The sequence below is a fragment of the Drosophila biarmipes genome, chromosome 2R (assembly GCF_025231255.1).
Source record: "Drosophila biarmipes strain raj3 chromosome 2R, RU_DBia_V1.1, whole genome shotgun sequence".
In the NCBI taxonomy this organism is placed as follows: Eukaryota; Metazoa; Arthropoda; class Insecta; order Diptera; family Drosophilidae; genus Drosophila; species Drosophila biarmipes.
This window is the reverse complement of record NC_066615.1, coordinates 10,022,743-10,046,757: the sequence shown is the minus strand read 5'-3', so window position 1 is coordinate 10,046,757 and position 24,015 is coordinate 10,022,743. Positions and strand designations below refer to the sequence as shown.

The following is a 24,015-nucleotide window of genomic DNA, read 5'->3' as shown; positions in this document are numbered from 1 at the left end:
CCCAACCCAGAGCCAGAATCGAAGCACGTCTTATTTAGATTTATCCTGCCTGCTCCGCTTCAGTTGAGTTGTCGAATTCGTGCCTGCTGGTGCGCCTGTGTCTGCCGAAGTGGAGAGCCCCCTGCGTCCGCCGCCTTTGTGTGATATCTCTTTCGGGTTGCTGGCTATATCTTTAATATATTATTGAATATTTTGTGGCCTGGACCGGAAATTGTACTAATGTCTGGCCAGTGCGAGCCAGAGCACCAGGATGCTGGATGCAGGATGCTGGATGCAGCAGCCTCCACATGCAAAAGTCACATAAATTTCAGCTCCTTTCTGCTGCAGGGCCCCGTGCCATTCTCCTGGTGGCCTAATCCTCGTGCTCAGCAGCCAGCTTCCCCAATTGTTGTTGCGACTGCACAAGAAAAGTATCCCGCATAAGGAAAGTTTGCCGCTTCTGCTGCCTTCGTCCTGCTGCTGCTATCTGTTGTCCTTGCTTTTAAGTTGCATGTCAGCGAGCATAAATCCTTCAGTGGAAAATGCTCGCTCCGCTGCATCTGCAGCACACACATATAGTATCCGTGCATTTAGCCGGGCTCCCAGATACACCAGATATCGCAGAGCTGTAAGCGGAGAAATTATTGGCCGAGCTCAACGCGCTGCATTATGTGCGCCATAAATATTTATAACTTCTAAGCGTAAAGAGCAAACGCTTAAAGCGGAATCGATTCTGGTCGTGGATTGGATCCAAGTGGACTGCAGTGGAGTGGAGTGGCACGCAGTGGATGGCTGCCACTCTTGGAGGCCCCGATTAGTCAGCTAATGGTAATGCATGGCGGCCTTTTGTTACCTGCTCGCCCATGATTCACTTCAGGCAGCCTTTGTCTTTGTTTCTGTCCTCCGCTCCTCATATTGATACCTCTGAGTCACTCGAGGAGTACAGTCAGGCTCTTGTAACTCGAACTTCTAAGTTTGATAATAGAAATAGGAATAAATCCATATAATAAGTTCACTTTCAAGGTGGAACTGTATTTCTAAGGTGCTATAAAGGAAAGTATTTCCGTTTGAGAAAACCAATGGATAATTAAATTCAATTTTATCCTGGGTATAAATATATGAAGTAACATACAATATGAAATAAAGTGACTAATTGACAAATCAATTTTAGCTTGAATATATAAAAACATTTTATATCATACAGCAATTTGAACTATAAAGCACTCATTTATTGGGAAAGTGTGATTCAAAGTACGTGGTACTTCTGCAACATTGTGTTCCCAGCTTCCTCTGCTCTTATCCCCCGAGTTGCTCTCTGGAGTCTGTGATTTAATTGTTGCTTAGTGGATTTTCGCAGCATCAGCGCTGGATAAGGGCAAGCCAAGCGGAAACGGAAATTGCGCGCTGCGCACACTTATCTCTGGACCACGGGCTCGTGGCTCCTGGATATCTCACTTCCTGTGCGTGTCCGTGTGCTCGAAAAGGATGTGCCCGGCGCAAATTGCGTGCTGCGGCGTAATCGAAATAAATTATGAGCCGCACTTACATTGCGGCGGGGCTGGCTGGCTCCCGGGAGCCATGGAGTCCGGATTGAGGGCTTTTAGCGCCACGGCTGCGGCGGCATTTGTTTGGCTTTAATTGGCGACGAGCTTAGGCGGCGACAGGCCAAGTTTGTCCCTCAATTAGCGGCAGGTAATGGCCCCCGCCGCCGACATATGCTATTATCCGGGTTATTACTTTATTCCGATCTGCTTTCTGCTGGCTCCGCATGGCCCCGATGGGCATTCGCATTTGGCCGTAAGTATATGTCATTGATTTGCCGTTAAGAAGACGGAGCTCCGGATCGATGTCATCCCCCTTGGCGGCCATTACGCATCAGTGTCCTTCGAAGCTGACTCTCCATCTTCGTGTGTGTCGTCAGGCGCCTTGGGGCCATGATATATTATGGCCCGTCGCCTTGTCTTGTTTATTTGCCGCACATCGGGGCGTTGTGGAAAATGGGAATTTGGTTTTTTTTATTGTTATGACGCATATCTGCCTCGGAGAAATTGAGACGCTCTTGATTTCCCGGTGATTTATTGTCCATCCAAATTGATTGAATATTTACTAAACGTCTCCGGCACGGCCGGCTAAATGGTTTACAGCTGCGCCTGCTCCATCGGTACCAAATCGAAATCGATTGCTTTGAGCTCGGCAGCGAGGCGGAGGCTGGCAAGTCTGCAAAAAAGTCAATTTTGTTAATCAACACGAACGATTTAATCCAAATTGAATGAACTCGAACCTGGGAGCGCTGCCAAAGCGGATCAGCCGCTACACATCATCCGGGCCAAATGAGAGAAATAAAAGCGGGCGCAAATTTACACATTTTTCGCATTTCTGCACCAGATTCCGCCCAGCTTTCCCCCTGGTTTTTCCTCCCCTTTTCGGCTACGAAACATTTGCCAATAAGTGACTGCGAACCGAACTGAACCAAACGAAACCAAGCCGAACCGAAACAAATCGGCTCAAGGCTCAGGGCTCACCGAGCTCAGGTGAGAGTCCGCAGGCCTAAAAAAGCGAAAATTGAAAAACGCAGCTGCCAGGGCCATAATAAAGCCCCAAACACCCAACAAAAACTCTGCAAAGGGGACCCAGCTGCGGGCACTGAACTGCAGAGTACCCTAACTGACTGTAAAATATATATATTTCATGGTTTAATATAACTTTTCTTACTACGGTACTAAATAAGCAAAGGTTCAGCCAAAAAGATATTCTATTTTATCATCATAACAGCAACCAACCAGTCGGTGGCATATATATTTGGATTAAAATATATCTGATCGAAGAAAAACAATTCACAATGTTTTAAGAACGTTCTCTAATGTTTCATTAGATCATATAAAATGTTAATACTGTTCCAATGTTTATTATACCTGATGTAACTGATCATCATATTTAACAATTTAGAAAACCTTAAAAAAACAGTCAGAAACAAAGGTTCAAAGTTAAAGCACAGTAGAGCTTTCTATTGCTTTTCAAATATAACCTTTTCAGATCTGGGATAAGGGTTACAGTCCTGCATTCCTATACACAGCTCAAAGGAATGCAGAAATCGTAATACCCTTTGAGAGGTCGGAAGAGTACACAAAGGGGACTGAGAGGGAGAGTGAATTGCGTTTTGCGGACGAGCCAGTGTGTGCGGGTGGGCGTGGCACTGCCCACAGCCGGCTCAGCCACGCTTGAGGTGATAATGTAATAAGCACTTTTTATGACCCTGCCGGATTTAGACCTAAAATTCCACTCAACTCGGAATCCGAAGGGCATTGTTCTGTCTGCAAAGTTCGCTAGTTTTTCGACGACCAACAGGCACATCCGGGATGTTGGACCCCCGACTTCGAAGTCCTGCCCTCCATCCTCATCCCCTCGACTTTTTTTATTGGACGGCAAGGATTTAGATTTTAGCCTGCAGTTGTTTGAGCTCAGCTGAACATATTGTCTCGCCTTTTTCGGTTTTTTGGAAGCAGGACTCTGCTAATTGGTGGCATTCACAACTCTGCAGCAGGGGAGTTCCAAATACACATGGGCGCAGGTGTAAGACACAAGGACAAATGGAAAATATGGAAATTCAACACTCACCGCCCCTGACTTGATGATGCCCTTCCGTATGTCTCGCCTACCTGCAGGGAAAGTCAAATAAATCTTTAACAAGTGCTCTCAACTAAGATAAAAACATATGATATGCCAAATTACCTTTTTTGCTCTGAAGTCACTTATGTATATTTAATCCTGTTGGTAATTTTAAATGTAGGGGTGATAATTGCGGCGGTGCATTTCTCACAAAAACAAATAGCTCAAGTTTATTTCAACATGTTATTAATGTTAATGTTAATCGTTCTTTCTGCTAAATTTGGTGAAAATGATCTACTTATGTATATCTAGTGATGACACTGTTTAGCGATTACCAATCTGCTAAAAACTAAACAAATTAAAATTCCTTTCAAACGTATGTTGGTAATTGAAAAATAAAAGCAATTAGCACAATTATCTATAATTGAACTAGTTTTTGGCAACTGCATTTTCAACTGCAATTTTCACACACGAAATTAACTTTTCGACAAAAGCATCGATTGTCACGCGAAGCCTTCCCTGCCTCCATCGATGAATTATCGATGACTTGACTAATTAGCGCACTTTTCGCTGTTCGTGTCGGCAAATTTGCAGGGTTGTATTTCCACTGACCTTAAATGAAACAAAGCCGTGGCACATTTTATCGAGCATTTCGCCATTAAAGTGGAATGTGCAGTACTGTACCAGATGGTACAATGTTTTCCCGCATTAAGAGTCTTAAGTGATTAAGCGAGCGAGACCGACATATGAAGGGACATGCATCAAACATACTGTCATTAATATAAAAATGAAATTACCTTGTCCCACGCCAGATGCCATTAAAAAAGGAAAAGAAAAGCTCTTGGAAAATAAGGACGCTGCCCACGCTGTTGTTGTGTTTGTTCTTGTTGCGCATCATCAAATTGAAAAATGTCAGCGATAGAGAGGAGGAAAATGGGAAATCAGAGAACAATGCGGCACAGGACAGGTAAAACGCAAAGGTAAAGGTAAACTGCCACGCCCCAGGGGCGTCCTGTTGTCGTCCCTGCAGGTTCTGTTGTTGCCCTTGTTGTTGTCATTCTGCTGCGGACGCGGCCCAGTTGCATTGACAATCGACAAATGAGGAGAGATAATGCAGGCATTAATCTTGCTACCAGCAATTTGTCAGCGTTCCTCCATCTCTTTCCGTTCGAGATGCCAGTTGCAGTTCGGATTGCTCGATTCCAGGGGCGACTGTCAAGGGGTCTTCGGGGGGTTAGAACTCCCCCTTATGATAAGGCACCCTAACAACGAAATATGATCATATTTCCCAGAAACCCCAAATGTTTTGTGGTATTTTTTGTTGTTGCTCTTGTTAAAAGGGGTTAGGAGTGACCTAAAAATCAATTATGTTAAGTATCTCGTACATGAAATAAAAGTTAACAGTCATGAACTGCTTAGTAGTCTGGTATAAACCTACTTAATATTTATTTTTTGAATGCTAAAAATAATGAAATAACCCTTTTATAAAATTTTTAATTTAGTTCTGAGACCTACTTCTAATTTGATCTGTGTTACAAAAGCTAACCCACTTTCAAAAGTCTGAAATTCCTTTTGGTGGCTTGAAAACCATAAAAACCTAACATTTACATACGAAACACAATTAAATAGGTCAAACCCTAGTCAATTTTTCATTGACCACCTCTGGAATCCGGAGTTCGAGAGTTTGTCCCTGTCCCTTCTAAACCTCGCCTTCATCAATTAATTTACAATTTGCCAGACATCCGTGTCCACATTCCCCGTCTCCCGTCTCCAGTATCCAGCTCCTCGTCCTCTTTCTCCTTCTCGTCTGTGTTATCCTGCGCTGTGTGGTCAGCTTGGCATACTTTTTTTTCTATTCCTCTCGTGGCCCACTAATGGTCATGTCCTTGCATCCTGGCACTCTTTCCTGGTGCTCCACCTCTTTTGCCGACCCCTGCATCCGTAAATTGCATTGCTTGCCAACTTGTTGAAAGGCGGAGCGAACTTAAATGCTTTTCAATGTTTTTCCATGCAGTGGTACCCACTTAAGGTCACAGATAGTGCACTGGGGAAAATGTACTTAACTCGAGTACTTTAGCTAGAAACTATTAAAATACTTAAAAATTCCGTTTTACTAATTTTAGTTTGTAAACTCGAATTTTCGTAGCATGGATTTATCTTCTAGGGCGCCTTTACAATTGTGTTCCTTCAGAGATTTGATTGTGGTTCTCGGTTGAGTTTTTTTTTGCATGTAAAGCAGACGCTGGCGTTGTGAATCCCGTTTAATGGTCACAATTTAGCTTTTAATTAGATCGGCAAATTTGTTTTCGAACCATTTTGTTCGCCCGTGCGGGTGAGGAATACGAATTCGACGGCGGGGTGGCCCCCTGAGAGAAGGACTCCGTCCGCTTTTTCTCCCGGAATTAGAGTGCTTACGGTTTTTCATTTTAATTGTTTTTGTGCGGCGAAGACGACCCTTTGGCCACCCACTCCCACTCCTCCTCCCTTGAGTTTTCCTGCCGTGTCGCTGATTTATTTATTTCTATTTGCTGTTATTTAGCTGGCTCTGTTCTTGCTGCTTCTTCTGTTTTTATTTTATTTATTCTGCTGTTTTTGATTTTATTTTCCGCCAAACCAAGCGAGCGCAATTGCGGCCGCAGAGCGTCTGCCCCCCTTTCCCGGTTTTCCCATTTTCCGCCCCGCGGAAAGCCCCTCTGCAGCTGTTTGCGTGCCATGCTCTAGTTTTCTATTTTTGCTTTCCCGCCGTAATGGCAACCTTAATCACGTAATGATTCTGAGCGAGTGGCGCGGGTGGTGTCCGAATTGTGCGCTTTCCCCACCCCGCCCACTTTTAAAACTCCGCCCACGATTTTCCATCCCCCCACTGCTGCTCCTGCTGCTTGCTGTTTGCTCATTCATCGCAGCTCTTGTTTTTGTATTCCGCATTTCGCAATTGGCACAAATCTCGGCATTCGGCACTCGCCGCTCGCCACGCTAATGGCCAAATGCTGTGGCGCTAATTGAAATTACATTTCTTAAAGTTAAATATTTAATTGAGAGCTGCCAAGCCGGGCGGACATCATCAGCAGTCCGGCGATGGCTCAAAAGTTGCTCGAGTGCAAACAAGGGTCCGGGAAATTGGGGAAAATTTTCGGCGAAGCAGGAGGTATTTAAGCATCTCAGGGAACCTTCCATTTGGAAACTTATTTAATATGAAAAGCCTTTAAAAGTTTTATTGAGTACGTTTGTAGACGTAAGGAAACGAAGGCATTTGCTGTCCAAAGCTAGAAACCATATTTGTGTTCTCAGATTAAAGAGGATGTAAACCTGATATAATGCATTACTTTTATCTTTATGAGCCAGTATTTCCATTGAGAAAATGTCCCTTTAATGGCTGACCTAATTAACAATTTCCACTTAGGCACCATTTTAATGTTTACTATCTCCTAATGCTTGGCCAAAATGGCATTTTAATGCATTAAAAATGAGGCAGCATCATTAGGTATTTCCTTTTTACCAAGGGTCTATTTTACTACAATATATTAAGGCCTCACAAATACCTGCAATTTGGGACCAGGCTTTAATTGAAAGTTCTTGAAAAATCTCCTTCCATGGCATCCCCTTCCCATTTGGGACATTTTCGAGATGTTCACTTCATCCTCGTGGATCGACATTTCGGCGCCTTTCATGTCAACTCCCAAGCGTCGGACCTTGCATCACGGCATCATGTCTGTGCCTCAACTTGGGCTTGTTGCACTCTCCCCCGGGACGGGACAGCCGGAATCCGGAGAGCCGAAAAAGAATGACGATGTGGCATGCTTAGAATGCCCGACACGAAAGCGTCGCCAAATCCTAATTGCATTTGTCTGATTGCACTCGTTGCAGCTGCAACTTCTCCGATATCTGCAATGCTGCATTTCGAGAGGCCTACCCGAAGTTGGATAGCTGGATGGTTGGATGGCTGATGATGATGATGCTGATTCATTAAATTGGTTCCCTGCCCCTTTCGGCCTTATGACAGGAACATGTAAATGCCATTTACTGTTTCCATTTCGAATTCGGTCTCTGTTGCCCCGCCATTGTCTTGTCATCGTCATTGTCATGCCGGGATTGGGGGATCGGTATTGGTGGACTGTTCGATCTGGGGACTGCGGAGGGGCCCGAGGAGTCGGTCTTTTGGCTCAATCGGAATTCCATTTAATGTAATTTGAGTGCCATCATTCATGCCTCGGATAACTGAGGCGAGGAGCTGTGGAGGAGGAGGGTGATTTTTGGTTAGTCTGAGATTACGTTTAACACGATTTCACGGCTGTCAGAACTGCGCCCAGGATTGATGGATGCCGGAGAACATCTCTGGCATTTCCAGGAACCCAAAACCCAAATACAGCCTCATCTGCCCCGGCCTCTTGGCCCTATTAAGCCATCAGATGTGTAACTGAAACATCAAACAAACAGGCATTTCCTGCGCAGCCAGGGAGTTTATTTAAAGGCTGACCCAAATATGCCAGACTGCAGTCCAGTTGCAATCGCAGATACCAGATACATAGCTGTAGATGCAGATACTTTGGCAGCTGACTCGCACGCCTCGCATTTCGACACGTTCGTCGGCAGTGCGTAAACAATGGCCCAAAACCATAGGCCATCGGGAAATTGGTCGAGATGCGTGGCGTGGCGGGAAAATGCGAAAACACATTGCCGCCCAGCAGGTATCAGGTAGTTGGGAAAGTTTCCCACTTCCATTACCATGCCGAAAATTTCCCAATCCTCTGTTTGAGCAAATGTGTTGTGGCCCACACGTCTTCGTTATTTCCCGCAACCAATTTCGGGCTTCATTAGAAATTTCCACCGTCCCGCAGAAAGTATAATTTATGCATGCCTCTGACACAATACACAAAGGGTTCATGGCAGCCACAACCAGCTGAAGAAATAACAAACGGATTGGCTGGTGTCGGGAAACCCGATTGGGAGATACCCAGTACTTGCGTTATGTCATACAAGTTAATGGAAAACCTGTTTGTAGAAAAGTAAAAACGTTGGATAGGCATTCCCTTATTTTTTGGGAATTTTTAGGAGACATTGCCTCGAAGCAGCCTACTTTCGTATCTTTCCATCTCTTTGGCAATATAAGCAAAACAGAAATGATACAGCTTAGAATAGGTCTGCAATGTGAGCTTTATCCCCAGAAATTACAAACGATATACCCCTTTTAATCCCGAATTACTGGATAAAATCAGCAACAAACGACGTTGACGCCGACGACACTAATTAAAAATGTTGGCCAACCCTTCAAGTGGCTCATGCGGCGACTGACAAGCGCAGAACTCTGGTCAAAACCAGGAGCAGCAGCAGGATCTGGAGCTGTGGCCGTGGCTGAAATTGAAAAGCTGGCTAAACTCTCGGCCGCAGTCAGCAGAAATCCGCCAAAGTCCCCAAACAACAACCCGTCGTCGCACAGCAACAAACAAACAAAAGGGCATGGGGCAGGACACCTTTCGACCTTGCGACCCGCGGCCCATTGATGATGTTGTTAATGGAAAAAATCTCAACACCCTTTGGCACACACAGCGGGATAGAGACGGCGCTCCGTCGGGGGACAGGGCCAGAAGGAGAGGGCCCGAGTCAAACAATGGCGCGTAATTTTGCGAAATTTACATTCCTTAATTAATCTTGTTTGCGCTGCGGCAGTTGGCAGTTGTCTGCCAGCTCTGCCAGCAACCCCCTTTGGACGCCACCCCTGCTGCTGGCCCGGGTGCTGTGTGTGCCTGGGTTTTTGGGGTTTCATCCGCCGGTGGATCTGCCTCAGGGGGCAACTAACACCGAGCCACGCTAATGACATTCAAGGCACAAGATGTCAGCCGAGGTGGAAGCAGCATACATCCTGCTGTTCCCGCCTTATTAACCCATATATACACTCGGATGGGGTTACCGGATTCCCGACCCTACGCCACCGTTGCCTAATGAACCCTTCTTGGCCCGGAGTTCAGGTTCAGCTTTGGCTCCGGCTTCAGGTTGCTCCGCTCGCTTTAATCAACAATTTGCGTACGCAGCCAGCGCGGGACATGTGACATTTATTGAAATTCTAGTTTAGCCGGGTAAGCGGAGCCCCGGCCTCAGCTGAGAGCAATTTAAACTCAATTTCCAGTCTGAGACACAAAACGGGGACTCGGGAGCCGTAAATTGCTCCAAGAAGATGAGCCGCCAGATGAGCTTGTGTGAGCTGCGAGGGGCGATGATTAAATTGGATCCGAGATGGGGAGCCCGTTAAGAGAAACTATCTTTGAGAGTTAGCAGGAAAAATACAAGCTCAATTGGATGAAGTACTTGCCGGAGCGGGTAATAGAGTGCCAATTGTACAGAGATTTGATTTATACCAATTCTCTAGCTTAATTGGCGGAGAACCAGTCAAACCCCCAACTAGGTAAATCAATTTCTTTGTGAGATCCGTATGCCGAAGTCCATTGTGTGCATAAATGCAGTAAAACACTTTCCTTGAGTGACCATAAAAAATCACAATCTTTGCAGAACTGCCATGCGTGAGTGGGAATCGTTTAAATTGTATCTCGGACTGAAAACCTGTCCCGGGAGCAATCAGCGTATCTATCACAAGCTCGTGCGTGAGCGGGACTTTCACCTGGACTGGGCTTAGCCTCAGCTCCAACTGCAATTGGCAATTTCTCACTCGTTTTTACCCATTTTGCTGCTGTCACAACTCGCAAGTGTCCAGTGCAAATCCAAAGCTGAAGCTAAAGCCAAAGTCAAAGTCAGAGCCAAGCTCCTCAAGGCGATGGCCGTTGCTCGAGAGGTGTTGCCTCAGTTGTCCAGGAAATCCACACACGCCAGCCCCCAGATCCGCAGATACCAGATACATCCTACCCGTGTGCGAATAATTTCTCGAGACCTGCGAGTGAGGTCCGGCATTAGCGGCAGATTAATGATCGTCGTACTGACTGCGCCCACGCAGCGGATTAGAAAAAGTCCCTGGGTGGAAGTGGACACGGGAATGGAGATGGAATTGGACGTGGACGTGAACATGGAATTGGAATTGGAATGCCCCTGGCGGCAGTGACTGCTCCACATGCGAGTCCCTCCTCCTCCGAACTGGCCAACATTCATTAGCCGGGAGCTGGTGGCCGCAAAATGCGCGGCATTGTGGCAAACTTTTTCCCATTGCTCCTCGTTATGAATATGCAACATTTATATAAATTGTCACGTTTATTGCAGTCAGACTGTGTTTCACTCTCACGCTCCGGCTGCCTTTCCCATTCCCATTTCATCTGTTTTGTGTATGGCCCTGCATCTGTCATTCTACCAAATCAGAAAAGGGAAATCTAGCTGCACAAAGATAACATACTTGCAATTCCCTATCTAAGATATATATACCATTTTTTACAAATGGCAGTTGAATGTCTTAATTAAGATGTAGAACATGGTGCAAATTATTATACCAAACCAAGCTTATAACTTCTAAAGATTCACCTGAATTAATTGAAATTTCAATTTCTGCAAACTAGTTAGGAACAGCTTACTTGAAAATATAGAACATATTATTACCACAAGGGCTTTTTTAGTCTCAGATAGTTTCTGACAAACTTAAGCTCTTCATAAAATGCCTCATGCAATATAAAGATAAGGAAAATAATATTCGTAATGGGTTCGCTAGTGCCCCAAAGCTATAGGGTATAACAACCAACTTACAAGCTGATTGTGGAACGCGCTTTTGTTGAACGTTGATTGCAATCATAATTTATAAATGTTGCCGACAGTTTGGCGGGTGCTACGACGTTGCAGTTGCTGCCGCCCATATTTCGCCATCAATAAATAAATATTATTTGTCTGTCTGTCTGGCCGGTCAGCCCGAAACGCGAACCCGGGATGATGGTTGGAGGAGCCACGTTCAAAGCCGAAACCATTAGCAAGTGATTTGGGGACTTTTCCAATCTAATTGAATGTCCATGGTTCGGGGGGAAAAAAGAAGCAAGTCGAGGGCTTTAAGCTGAAGTGGGTCCTGCCCCAGAGAGAAATGGTGGCAAGGAGCACTTTAAACTGCCAGGCGAACGAAGTGGTAGTGAATTGTTTCTCCAGCCGGTAGCTGGTTGTTTTTCACCCGCTCTTTGGCTCGGTTTAATCGCTGCAGCTCAGTCTAGTTGGAAACTGTTTGCCCATCGGGATCCCAGTCCCGGTACCAGTCCCAGTCCCAGCCCCATAACCCCAGCCATCCGTCCCCATTCGCGCTGGTCAAGTGTTGTGGTTGCCATTTGTTTGTGCCAGAAAGCCGCATCAGCAGTGGCGGAGTTCTCGGGGACTTTGGACTCCGGACTCCAGTGATTTACTATGGCGCGGGCCTCTGTTTCTGGGGGAAACGCGGCGTATGAGTGATGCGCCATGCATATTCATACACATTGAGATTCATTGTATTTGCGCTGCATTTCCGCAGTATTTTGTATTTTATCTGCTTTGTTCATGTTCGCTCTACTTACGACTTTTCCGCAATTTCTCTCTTTTCGCTTTTTACGGCCCCCCGAGAACCGGAGATAGAAATATAGAGATGGAGATATAGGGCCGGGCCAAACGAGAGTGTGTGGCTGTCATATTGCTCGCCTCAGCTGGGGCTTTAAGCAGATTTATTTTCAATTAAACAAGCTCATAACTTGGCCGACAACTTGGCAGAAGTTGGCTGTTGGCTGTTAGGCCTCCACTTCAGAGTCCTGCGAGTGCGAGCAGCGTGTGTGTGTGTCCTGGCTCTTGGTTCTGGCTTAATTTACGCCGCAAATTCAATTTATTTGAGATACACCTAATCCACAAAAGCAAACTTGATTTATCAACATAAATATTTTGCATACAATGTGTGAGCATGGGCCCATCCTCGCCGATTTGCCCCTCAGAAAATACATTTGGGGTTTGGTTTTTATTCCATTGTTGTTATTTTGTCTCTGGACTCACAATCTATATGTGTGTGCTGAACGAAATTCAATTTTAATGCACTTGAATGGATTTGAGCAGCGCTTAGTTGACTTGATTACGGGCCTTTGGCTTTGGCTTCGCTTCGGTCCACAGAATTTCATTTGCTTTATGGATTTTCCGATCCTGGATGGCCGAAACCATTTTTCCCTCGACTCCGGCAAATCAAACACTTCAACGACTCGACAACGAAACGAGACGAAATTCTTCATACTTTTGTGAAATGTTTGTCAAGCTGCCAGCGCCAAACCAACATCGCCACGAAAGCCACTTGGCCATATCTGGGAGTATTTGTCATAACGCATATAATTTCAAGAGCCCCCCTCAAGTGGGACCGACCGCAAGAAGCAGAGAGCATACATATGCAGATGCGGAGTAAAATGCTAAATACATGCCGGGGAAATGTTGATGATAATGCAAATGAAATTATTTTTACAACATATTCTCTTGGCCGGGCATGTTCGCCCAAGCTCTGTCGTCCACTCACAATATAAATCATCATTTGCCTGCTTCTCATTTAGTTGGTCTGGCCCCTGTGAGCACCCACACACATGTAATGTGCCAGGATACCGCATTAATGTCCTGCCTCCTCGGCGAAGGATACTAAAGGGAGCTGAATGTGAAGTTACCTAACCACGTTGCGTTGCAAAGTGGGTGTGTCGCAGCTTTTTGGCTTTATGAGAAGCGCAGAGAAAGGCTTTGAATTGTTATGACCACCCATGTTTTTGAGAAGCGCAGAGAAGAGATTATAGCAAGTAGTGCAACAAACTTAAATTTTCTACATTTATCAAAATTATGTCAGTGGTGTTGCCATCTTTCGACTGACATACTCCATAAGGGATGTGGTATCCTGGGCCTGTCATAACAAACAGCCTCGAATGGCCAACAAGCTCGACCTGTGGGATCAGAAAACTGGCAGCAAAACTAATAATGTGACCGAGGGCTCCTGGTAATGCCATTTCAGCCTTGTCCATCTCGTCGTACATCTGGCCCGCTCATAAGTCATTCGAAAGAGCACAAACAAATGCTCTGTCAATTGTCGGCCAGCCGCAAATGCTATAAAGCTGACAAATGTCGAACGAGCACACGGAGAGATATTCGAATGGGTGGGGGGCACAAACACGGATCGCAGGTACTCATAAAACTGTCCAAATGTCAATATCCCAGACCCACGAAGCCGTGCCAAAAAAATACTTTTCAGGCCGCGTTCGCTTTGATTTCGGTTGCCTGGCAAGCTAAAGGGGGATGGCGATGGGGAGGGGGGACGGGAACGGGAAAGGGAATGAGCAGGACGAGGAGCCAGGACTTATTTGTTGCTGTCTGGAAAACACCTTGGCCAAGCAATTTCAATTTTCCCCACAACCGACAACAAGAAAATGAACATGTCAACGGCACACGTCGGATATGGACTTGGATTTGGCTTTGGTTTTGGCTTTGGCACTGGGATTGGCTGTGCACTGTAAAAATTTAAGCTTCTCAAGCATTTTGAGAGAAAATAGATCAAGGTGAGGTTACTCTTTAGAAGGATGTAAATATCATACCATTAAAATACAAATATAAGTTGAAAAGGTCGAAAAAAAAAAAATTACGACAAAATTAAAACAAATCTTTTAAAGTAACAAAAATCACAAAGTTGAAAGAAACCTTCTTTCCAAATTAGAATTATTTTTAAAGAAATAACTCAACATCAATTCTGTAGTCTAAATAAATCCTTAGAAAGAAAATCTAGATGGTCACTGATTAATGAAAATAATTGATGTTAAGATAAAGATTCTTATATCGATTAGATATTTTCGTGTTTTTCCTCAGTGTACATTTTTGTGGCTCGGTTAACCTGTCGGCTCTGCTCGGCTGCTCCGATTTGCTGCGCCTCGATTCAATTCGATTCGGTTTCGGGGGGCTTCGACGTTTTTTGGCAACTTTGTAAATATTACAAAATTTAGGTGTCTCGCTTGGTGAGTGCGCCAATGAAATATTTATGCTCACACACACCGAGGCGACGTATCTGTGTGCCAGTGTCTCTGTTTGTGTTTGTTTTTGCACGAGCGTCGCCCGTTTTGTGCAAATATAAACCGACCACAGTCGAAAGGGGGTTTTCCGAGGAGGGGTTTCGGGGGATCAGGGGTTCAGGGGTGTTCATGGGACTGACTGACTGGGCCTGCCAGTTGTCTGATAAACAGACAATTTGCCAAAGTGGATACGTGCATGGCGCGTATAATTTTGGGGCACACCTGAGCCCCCGTTTGGACCTCCTTTCCACGCCACCCAACTTTTGGCCTAGACCCCGAGAGGAGCAACAGGAGCAGCTGTCCCCCTCCCCGAAGCCCCTGTGTGGCTGTATTTTGCGGTTGTGGACTCTAGCCTGATGAGTGTATCTATGTGTGCCAGGATTGAGTGTGTGCTTAGTTGGTTAGTTTGGCTGATGAAGCGACATTGACAGGCCAAGTGACTTCCCTGCTAAGCGGCTTTAAAGTTGCCGAAAGAAGGTTGCGTTTAAATGGAGCTGAAATAGCAAATAGAGGGGGAATTTGCGGGATAAAATACCACATTATTTGCCCTAGTTAATTATTCTAAAACGACGCCCTTAAAATGTGATGCACTATATTAAGCGAAAGTTAGCTTCTTGTCAAAGATCAAGTTGGAATAAAACAAGTGTGTGTTGGAACATTAACTGGCATTTACCAACTTTGTTTTTCCGAATAAAACTTGGTAATGAATGAATTCAGGACCCTCCGTGGTTGAGTTTGAGTCATCCCACCAGCCTTCCATTTCAATTTCAAGTTGGAAATTTGAAAATTCTCTGCCGGCAGTTCCGCCCACGCCCACACAGCCGTCGGCCATATAGAAGAATCTCCGACGTAACTTTTACGATTTTAATCGTGCAAATTTATGGCATTTTCCCGCACGATTTCCCCGCGGACCGAAACCATACATATATTCTGAAATAAATAAATGATGTGAACAAACACCCGAAACGCACACAAAGCAGCGCCTATAAAACTAAACTTTGGCCAATAGTTGCCGGCCAAAAAAGCCCAGATATGCATATGTATGTGTCTGTATCTGCATGTTCCGATGGAAATTTACTATGTATTCAGCCAAAGTCAGCGCCGCCGCGAGTTTTGGACTCGGACTGCCGCTCATAATTTTTGCAGTTGCAGCATAATAAATTTAAAGCCAACGGGGCATTTTTCGGGGTAGTGAGCTATGGCCGGGCAAATCGAAGTTGAGTGCAGTGATGGCTACTAACTGGGCTTGTTTTCCTTGATTTTTCCAGGTGAACGCCGGCAGCTTGTCCGAGCAGGCTGGCCTGCAGCCCGGCGATGCGGTGGTGAAGATCAACGACGTGGATGTCTTCAATCTACGGCACAAGGATGCCCAGGACATTGTGGTGCGCTCCGGCAACAACTTTGTCATCACAGTGCAGCGGTAGGTGGCCCAAAGTACTCTCTTGAAGTGAAGTAATTTAAATAATTTTTTGTTTATACCATCCTCTAGTGGCGGCTCCACCTGGAGGCCGCATGTGACGCCCACGGGCAACGTGCCGCAGCCCAACTCGCCGTATCTGCAGACGGTGACGAAGACCTCTCTGGCTCACAAACAACAGGACAGCCAGCACATCGGCTGTGGCTACAACAACGCGGCCCGTCCCTTCGTGAGTGTACTAATTTGCAATCACGCAGAGTATATGACCATCCCCCACCCGCACCACATCATTTATAAAATTCATAAACTGGCAGCCCAAAGTTGGGAATGCGGAAAGTTTTAGTGGCCCAGCTGATGCTGACGTCCTGATGATGACCAATGATGTTGATAGTTAGTTCTAGACCGCCCACCCTCCCCACACTCCACACACTTTGCGTTTATTTTGTTGTCTGTCTGTGGCTTTTCGTATTCATTCATTTCATTTTCGGCTGTTGGGTTAGGAACCCTATCCCCAAACCTCAACCCCCTGTATGAGTTGACAACATTTGCATTTATACGATGTCTGTCTGTCTGACGCTCAGTTTGTTTGTGCGTAGTTTTGAAAAGTGTCAGAATGAGTAATGAATATGAGTGCTAGGATTATTTGCCTGGCAAGAATTAATGTGCAAAAGGTCCCTCGCACACACCCACACACACGTTCACCCGCCCATCTGTATCTGTATCTGTGCCCTGCCATGCATAGTAATGTCTCTGTTGTGTGTGTGATATGCATACATTTACGTATCTTTTATTGTTATGAATTTGTATAATAATAGCTCCAGCCAATGACAACGGACATGAAATTGATTTGGGATCATTTTATGTGCCAAGTTTCAGGAACAACATTATGGGAAGCACAGCAATAGCAGCTTAATGTGATTTAAGGCTGTGCAAATGGCATAGTTAAAATGGCGCTGAGATACTGGTAAACACCTCCGGCTTGGGAATATAATTTAATATGCAAGTTCCAAGGCAGACGCATGCAGAACTCAATTGGGATTTAGGACATGTTCCAGTTGGGGCCATATTTTAAAAGGCTTAGGCATATTCGAAGAGATGTTATTGGTTACTTAATGAAAGAAATACAGTCAGCTGTATACATTAAAAAGATGTGATTAAAATAAATAAAATCAAAGAATTTTTCAGTTAGCTGAACATTGTGAGAAGTGCAGAGAGGGGCTCAGAAATTGAAAACAATAATTCCCAATTACAATGAGTGCGTGGGGAGAATTTGTTGTTTGCTTTTTCACCAGACACTTCGTACATTTCACACTTTCTCAGCCCGGCCCAAGTTCTCATGTATTTTCTTCTTCCCACACTTACTTTTCAGGCCAACGGCGGCGATGGCGGCGTGAAGAGCATTGTCAATAAACAATACAACACCCCGGTTGGCATTTACAGCGAGGAATCTATTGCGGAAACACTCTCGGCCCAGGCGGAGGTTTTGGCCGGCGGTGTGCTCGGGTAAGTTTTGCCGGAAAAACGCGGGTGGAAAGCCGGGGGAAAAGGCAACAAACAACTGTCTGGGCCGCAGCCGTGACAGTGCGGAATATCAGGAAAAGTTTTACTTAAAAATCTTCTTTCTGCGCTCTGCTTTCCTCTGAAAGAAAAACAAACTAAAAAAAGCGGAGCAGGGCGTGCGAAGAACCACAGGCCGTTCGAAACGGTGAGTGCAATTTGGCAAATGATAGCCATGGCTGCAGAAGTCGGGCCAAGTGCTTCAACTTGTGCCAGTGGTCGACTTTTGCGGGCCAAAACGCACGCGTGGGACCGAATCGCGCCTTTAGCGCTTAATTTCTTTGGGGGATTGTGGGCCAACGCGGCGGATGCGTAACAATCTTGTTGCCGCCACTCACTCACTTAGTGGAGCATACTTTCGGGCTGCGCAGTGTGCACGCTTGAAAGTATGCTACAGCCGGGCTCAACAGCTCTTGGTTTCATTTACTCCTGTTCTGTGGAGGGATTGCATCCTTATCGTGGGAACTCACTCTCCCTGTTCCGAAATTTCCTTTCCCTTCCTTGGTAAATTTCGTAAGGAAGCCTCCTGCTTCTGACCAAATTGTACAGTCAGTCCGTAGCCATTTAACCAAAGTGCTTTGTCTTACAAGGCCCTTATAATGTTGAAAATTTAAGAAAACGATGTTTTCAATGTAGTTTTTATTTCATCATAAATACGTCTTTCTTTTTCCAGCGTCAACTTCAAGAAGAACGAGAAGGAATACCAGGGCGACCGCTCCGAGGTCTTGAAGTTCCTGCGCGAGGAGGAGTCCGGCCAGTCCACTCCAGGTAATGAGGCCAACTATGAGCTGGCCCGCTTGCTGCTCATCCTGAACGGCGGTGTCAATCCGTTCGTCAGCGATAGTCTGGGCGAATAGCGGGGGTGGGCAGTCTGCCAGGTGCTAGCCAATGTTTATTTTTTAAAATGCCCAGCAGGGACCTTGAAATGGGTGCCTTAATGTGTAACTAAATTTTTTCTGTTCTCTTGTCGTTTAAACCATCAGACCAGCCAAAGGAAATGGACTTTCGTTTTCTCTATGTGAAGACACATTTCTAGTGCCCACACACAGTCATGTCTATAAATATATTAACCAACAATTTCAAAGTCACCTGCACGGACCTAAGTCGTAGATATTAAAGTATTATCTTCAGTGAAGCAAAGAGTTTTGTATAGACAAACAGTTATGTAGTTGTTTTGAAGAGGGGGTTTTATAGTTTAGTTACCTTTCCTTCAGGCCTGATTGTAGTAAAATATCTATTGATTTATATGTATAGAATTGTTTGAGTTGCCAGCTCATTTCCGTCTCTCATTGACTGCTGAAGAAAACTGCAAGACACTCCCATTGAAACCCTATTTTCTGTCTATCTTTCTGTATAACTCATGTTTGTGCTTAAACTGTTTTTCATACACACCAAAATCAACAACTTGCAACAACAATCACAACACCGCCCACGACAACACACACAAACAGCATTCGGCAACAGCCACTACGAGCATGATGCGCCCCGGCAGCAGCAACAACCACAACAGCAATACAACCAACAACAGCAGTACAACCAACAACAGCAATACAACCAACCACAACAACACTATCACCAGCAACAACAACAACAGCAATCGAGCGCCACTCGCCATGTCAGCGCCCCCGTGAACTCCCCCAAGCCCCCGAGCACCGGCGGACTCCCGACTGGCCAGAACATTTGCACCGAATGCGAGCGCCTCATTACGTAAGTGCAGCCCATAGGATCTCAGTTCCCCATTAAAAATAATACAGGGTATAAACTGGCTGATGGTGGGGTGCTGAGTGTTGGTATCTTGGAAACACTCACGAGAAACTCTTCAAGTTCTTTAAGATCAACAACTTATTTAGAAAAGCAAACTTTTTTAAGTTGCTTACATCTATAGAACATTCAGTATTTAATGTTAAACTCATGATGAACTCTTAAAGTTCTTTAAGATCAATAACTTTCTTAGAAAAACAAACTTTTAAAAGCATCTTATATCTAAAGGAAATTCTGTATTTAATCTTAACGGCTATTTTAAGGAGAATACTTTAAATCTCGATTTATTTTAATGCTATGTTTTCTAAGAAAAATGCTAGTTAAAAAGTTTATATTGAATTTAAATTATAATAGAGACAATCAGTCATATTTAGAGTGTCATTAGCTGAACTGATTTTATTGATTCAGATTGTCGCCTTCACAAATATCTGCAGACATTCAAAATTGAATGTTAAAATCTCATATTTCAGTAGATTTCCTTATTTAGCTTACCAATTACACAATGTGTTCTTTTGAGATACAAACATTTGCCACCTTATCAGACCGACTAAATACCCACCCCTGTGTGTAAATTTGTGTATGCACATTGACTAACAGCAACAACGGCGATGCTTCTGCATTATTAACTAAATCCCAGCAATTAGTGGGGTGCTTAGGTGTTCAGTTTCCCGTGGCAGACTTCAGGCAGGTTGTGAACAAGCATTTTCCCAATAACTGATTGAGCTTTTCCGCTTCACTGATGATGATGGTGCTCCCGCCGATTATGTAGAACCACACAGTCCGGCCAACTTCTACTGGACACAGAGCCACGCCATTGGCGGCAACGAGCGACGCACTCCGCTGCACCACCAGCATCAGCAGACTCAGCAGGATGAGCGGATCGGGGTGCCGCTGCAGGCGGGAACCCTGGCGCCGGCTGCCCCACACCGGCCCAGTTTGCCCGTGGCCCCCAAGGATAAAGAGGAGCAGCTCAGACAGCAGCAGCAGCAGCAGCAGGATCAGGAGCAGGCCGATCCGCGCATCATTGTGCTGCCCATCTGCCCGGGGCTCCAGGGGCCGGAGTACAAGGCCGAAATGGAGGCGGCGGCGGCGGCCCTGGCCACCGACCAGGATGGCCGACCACGTCCATTGACCGCCAGCGGACATCCGGCCTGCCAGCTGTGCGGCGTGGGCATTGTGTAAGGATTCGTTGTTCGCCGAATCAATGATAATTCATGCGTCGCCTGTGCCACTTCCACATCCACTGCCCCTTCCCCGTGTGTCTGCATTTTAATTCGCTTTTATTCCACGGACTCACGGCGCCGAAGTCAATTGTTTGCCATTCACGCACCGCCCAACACCTGAGCTCCGGCCACGAATAAAGCTCCACCTGATCCGGACCAGATCCATGGGAGCCATCATTTGTATTAATTTGTATGCCAATTTAATTGGCTCGCCATCGGAGCTTAACTCGATAATGCATTATAGCATTTTACATATTTCTCGCATTACCTGCAACCTGATTCGCTCGGGACTGTTGCGATGTACACACACAAATGCACAGCAAACTATCAGTAGCAATCAGCTATCCAGTCAATCAAGTGCAGTTCGATCAATCAATCATGGAGTTTAATGTCTGCAAAGCTTTTGAGGGGCCCTTCAATGGGGGAATATAGTAACCCTACTCCGTATAACCTATACAATATTTATTTATTAAATGTTAAAAAACATATACTGTAAAATATGTATTGACAAAGGATTTTCACATTCATCGAATATTCAAGGGATATGACCCAACCCGTTGAAGAGCTCCTCGAACCCTCACTGCATCATAATAATCCCGCTAATAGCCCCACTCGTTTCTCTCCAATTTTTCAGTGGCGTGTTCGTGCGCATCAAGGACAAGAATCTGCACGTGGAGTGCTTCAAGTGTGCCACCTGCGGCACCTCGCTGAAGAACCAGGGCTACTACAACTTCAACAACAAGCTCTACTGCGACATCCACGCCAAGCAGGCCGCCATCAACAATCCTCCCAGCGGCACCGAGGGCTACGTTCCCGTTCCCATCAAGCCGTAAGTGATCGGAGTTATCCCAAATATTTCCTCTGATTTTTTTGCGGCATGTCCCCTTTACACGGCCAATTGGTCAGTGGGAAGGGGAGGGCAGCAGGAGGTCCTGGCTACGGATGAAAATGAAATATAAATAAATGCAGCCCATACTCTATATGCCGAAATACGTCTGACATGCCGGCGACGAAAAATCGCCCAGGCTCGACCGAATATTGTATTTACATACGCTGGCTAGTGGGAATTTTGAATACTCTAAAAAGATATATCGGTTCTTGTTTGATAAATGGCAAATTCTAAAAGAAATACGCCTGTTCTACCCCTAACTGCCTGTACAATGAAAACTATACAGTTACACTATTTTATATATATGGCAAAAACAAAAAACTATAGGTAATACCTATACTAAACCTTTAAAATGGTAGATACATCAATACAATATTTTATATCCATATATCATACTCGCTAGGGCATCTCGGTCTAGGCTAAGCCCTTGGAAAAATCCCCTTTGCCTTGTTTTATTTTTGGTTGGCCACTTTCCGATTTTGGAAATGAAAGAGGCGACACTGATTGCTCTGCTGACGTGTCATCGGCTGTGCCGCAAATTTTTAATAAATGAATTGGCAACATCTGTGTGCGCCACATACTTTGCATGCCAACTAAAAACGATGACCATCGAACTGGGAATGCACTCTCCCAGCGCCATCGATTGGGGTTATGGATTGGCCTAAGGGTGTGCGATATGGCCGGTGTGTCAGAACTACACATACGACCAGTGACAGTTGCAATTTGCATTTGGCATTTGGATTTTGTTTCGGTTTTTGGCTTGCTGTTTGCCTAATTTAAAGCGACGTCGAGCGTTGTTGGCCAAAACCAAATTAAAGGCCTGGCACTGGGGGGCAATTAATGCGAATGGCTGGTGACAGGCAATTACCGCTGGTGAATCTGATTTTTATGACTCTTGCCTTACGATACCTTTCCCATTGTTTTCCCGCAGCAACACCAAGCTGAGTGCCTCCACCATCTCGTCGGCCTTGAACTCGCACGGATACGGTGGCAACTCGAACGGCTACTCCAATGGGAACTCCGCCCCCGCCCCGGCACCGGTGAGTACAGATTCCTGGGAGGTGGTTACCCTTCCTTAAGTGTTTGCTGTTCCCTGCCGTGGCTAAAACAATGTCAGACACTCACTGAAACACAGACGTATGTAGACGTATAGACACAGAAAACAGGAGTCTTCGGGCGGAGGAATCCCACCTCCCTTCACCCCACCTGAGTCTGCTTTTGCAACATTCAATTCTATCATATTGCCAGGAAAATGTTTGCTTAAACTCAGCACATTTCGCCGGAAGCGGCAGCATCCGACATATGCTAAAATGTTAAAAATCATCTGCAGAACAGGAAAACAACCGGCAGAGAAAAATGCAATATAATGCAAAAAGTTCCTGCCAGCAAAGAAGTTCAAACATCTCGGGCAATTTTACCAAGAAACGCTACTCGCTCATTGTTTTTCCTTTGGCTGCTCCCCACTTTTCCCGGCCACAAAGCGATCAAATGAAAATGGAAAAGTTTTATGCATTTGCCAGCACAGAGAGAAGTGCGTCGAGTTGTTTGAGAACATTAATTATGCCCCAAGGTGCTGTTAAAAATATCAAAAGCCTGGTTTAAACATGGCAAAAATAGTTTTTGATAACATGATTAATATTATTTAAAATTGACTTGACACTCCGCCTTGCCGATTTCTCTGTGTAAAAGATTTTTGTGTGCTTGCCTGTGTTTCTATACCCTATTCTCTCTGTGTTTTTGCGTGAGTCCTCTGTCTGCCTTGCATGGAGCATGGAGTTATTGTTTATGTTTGTTGGACCGACCTACGGCTGATTGGTTAAGCAGATCGGGGGCAGACAGGAGGTCTGCCAGGAGGTCTGCCAGGAGGGGGCTTTCATTGAGGGATTGAAGTCTTCCCCCTTGGCACCGACAGGCGAATCAATCCGATCGACATGGCCAGATTGATTGCACGGGGGTATAAATAGTGAACGGTCCGTAGACTGCGCCGTGTCTATTTTACTATTTTTCTGAATCCGATTCTGATTCTGCGGCTGTTTCTGCCGCGGCCAGCGCATTTCGCGAAAATGTGCAATGGCTGCTGAAAGCTAAATATATATGCCAAGCGCTGCTTTTTACTCATTCCGCCTTATATATGTTCGTTGTTTTTTTTATTTTATTCTTGGCCATCTATAAAAAACACACAGCTGCAGCGGTTTGGCAGCTTTTTGGCCGCCGTGGCCGCAGTTTCGTTGCGCCCTGTGCTCAGTGCGCATCTCGCAGCCCAGGAACCGTGTCCGCGAAGTGTCCGTAACTGTGTCCGCAGCGAGCGGACACCAGAGAAGTGACCTAAAGCGGCGGGATAAACCACGAAAAGTGTCCAGAAATCGGCTTGTATAGAGAACTCCAACGACCCACGATTAGCGAATCAAGTGAAACGACTATTTGTTCAGAGATTTAAGCCGGGAGGAGCTCTTCTGGCGAATCACTTGCTAAGGTTGCATAATCACCCGAGTGGATTACCCACGGAATATGGCTTATTTTTCAGCACTCTCCTTCTGGGATCGGGGCTTTTACTTAGCCCGCCCATTGACCTTGACCTATTAGCCATTTTTAGAACACTACCATAACACACAAACACACTCACGCACTGGGGTTTTA

At 45.5% G+C, this 24,015-nt stretch overlaps 1 protein-coding gene across 24 annotated transcripts in view; it reads left to right on the top strand.

Annotated features, from left to right (window-relative positions):
* LOC108030021 (PDZ and LIM domain protein Zasp) overlaps nt 1-24,015 on the top strand; it is a 56,671-nt gene that overhangs the window by 19,494 nt on the left and 13,162 nt on the right. For 11 of the 24 annotated variants that reach the window (XM_050887526.1, XM_050887525.1, XM_017102540.3 and 8 more), the window contains exons 3-9: nt 15,800-15,951; nt 16,021-16,177; nt 17,318-17,451; nt 18,179-18,273; nt 20,036-20,444; nt 21,124-21,318; nt 22,310-22,418. In XM_050887526.1, the coding sequence (XP_050743483.1) occupies nt 15,800-15,951; nt 16,021-16,177; nt 17,318-17,451; nt 18,179-18,273; nt 20,036-20,444; nt 21,124-21,318; nt 22,310-22,418 (1,251 nt within the window). The other 13 variants (XM_017102537.3, XM_017102541.3, XM_017102543.2 and 10 more) reach the window with 3 other exon arrangements.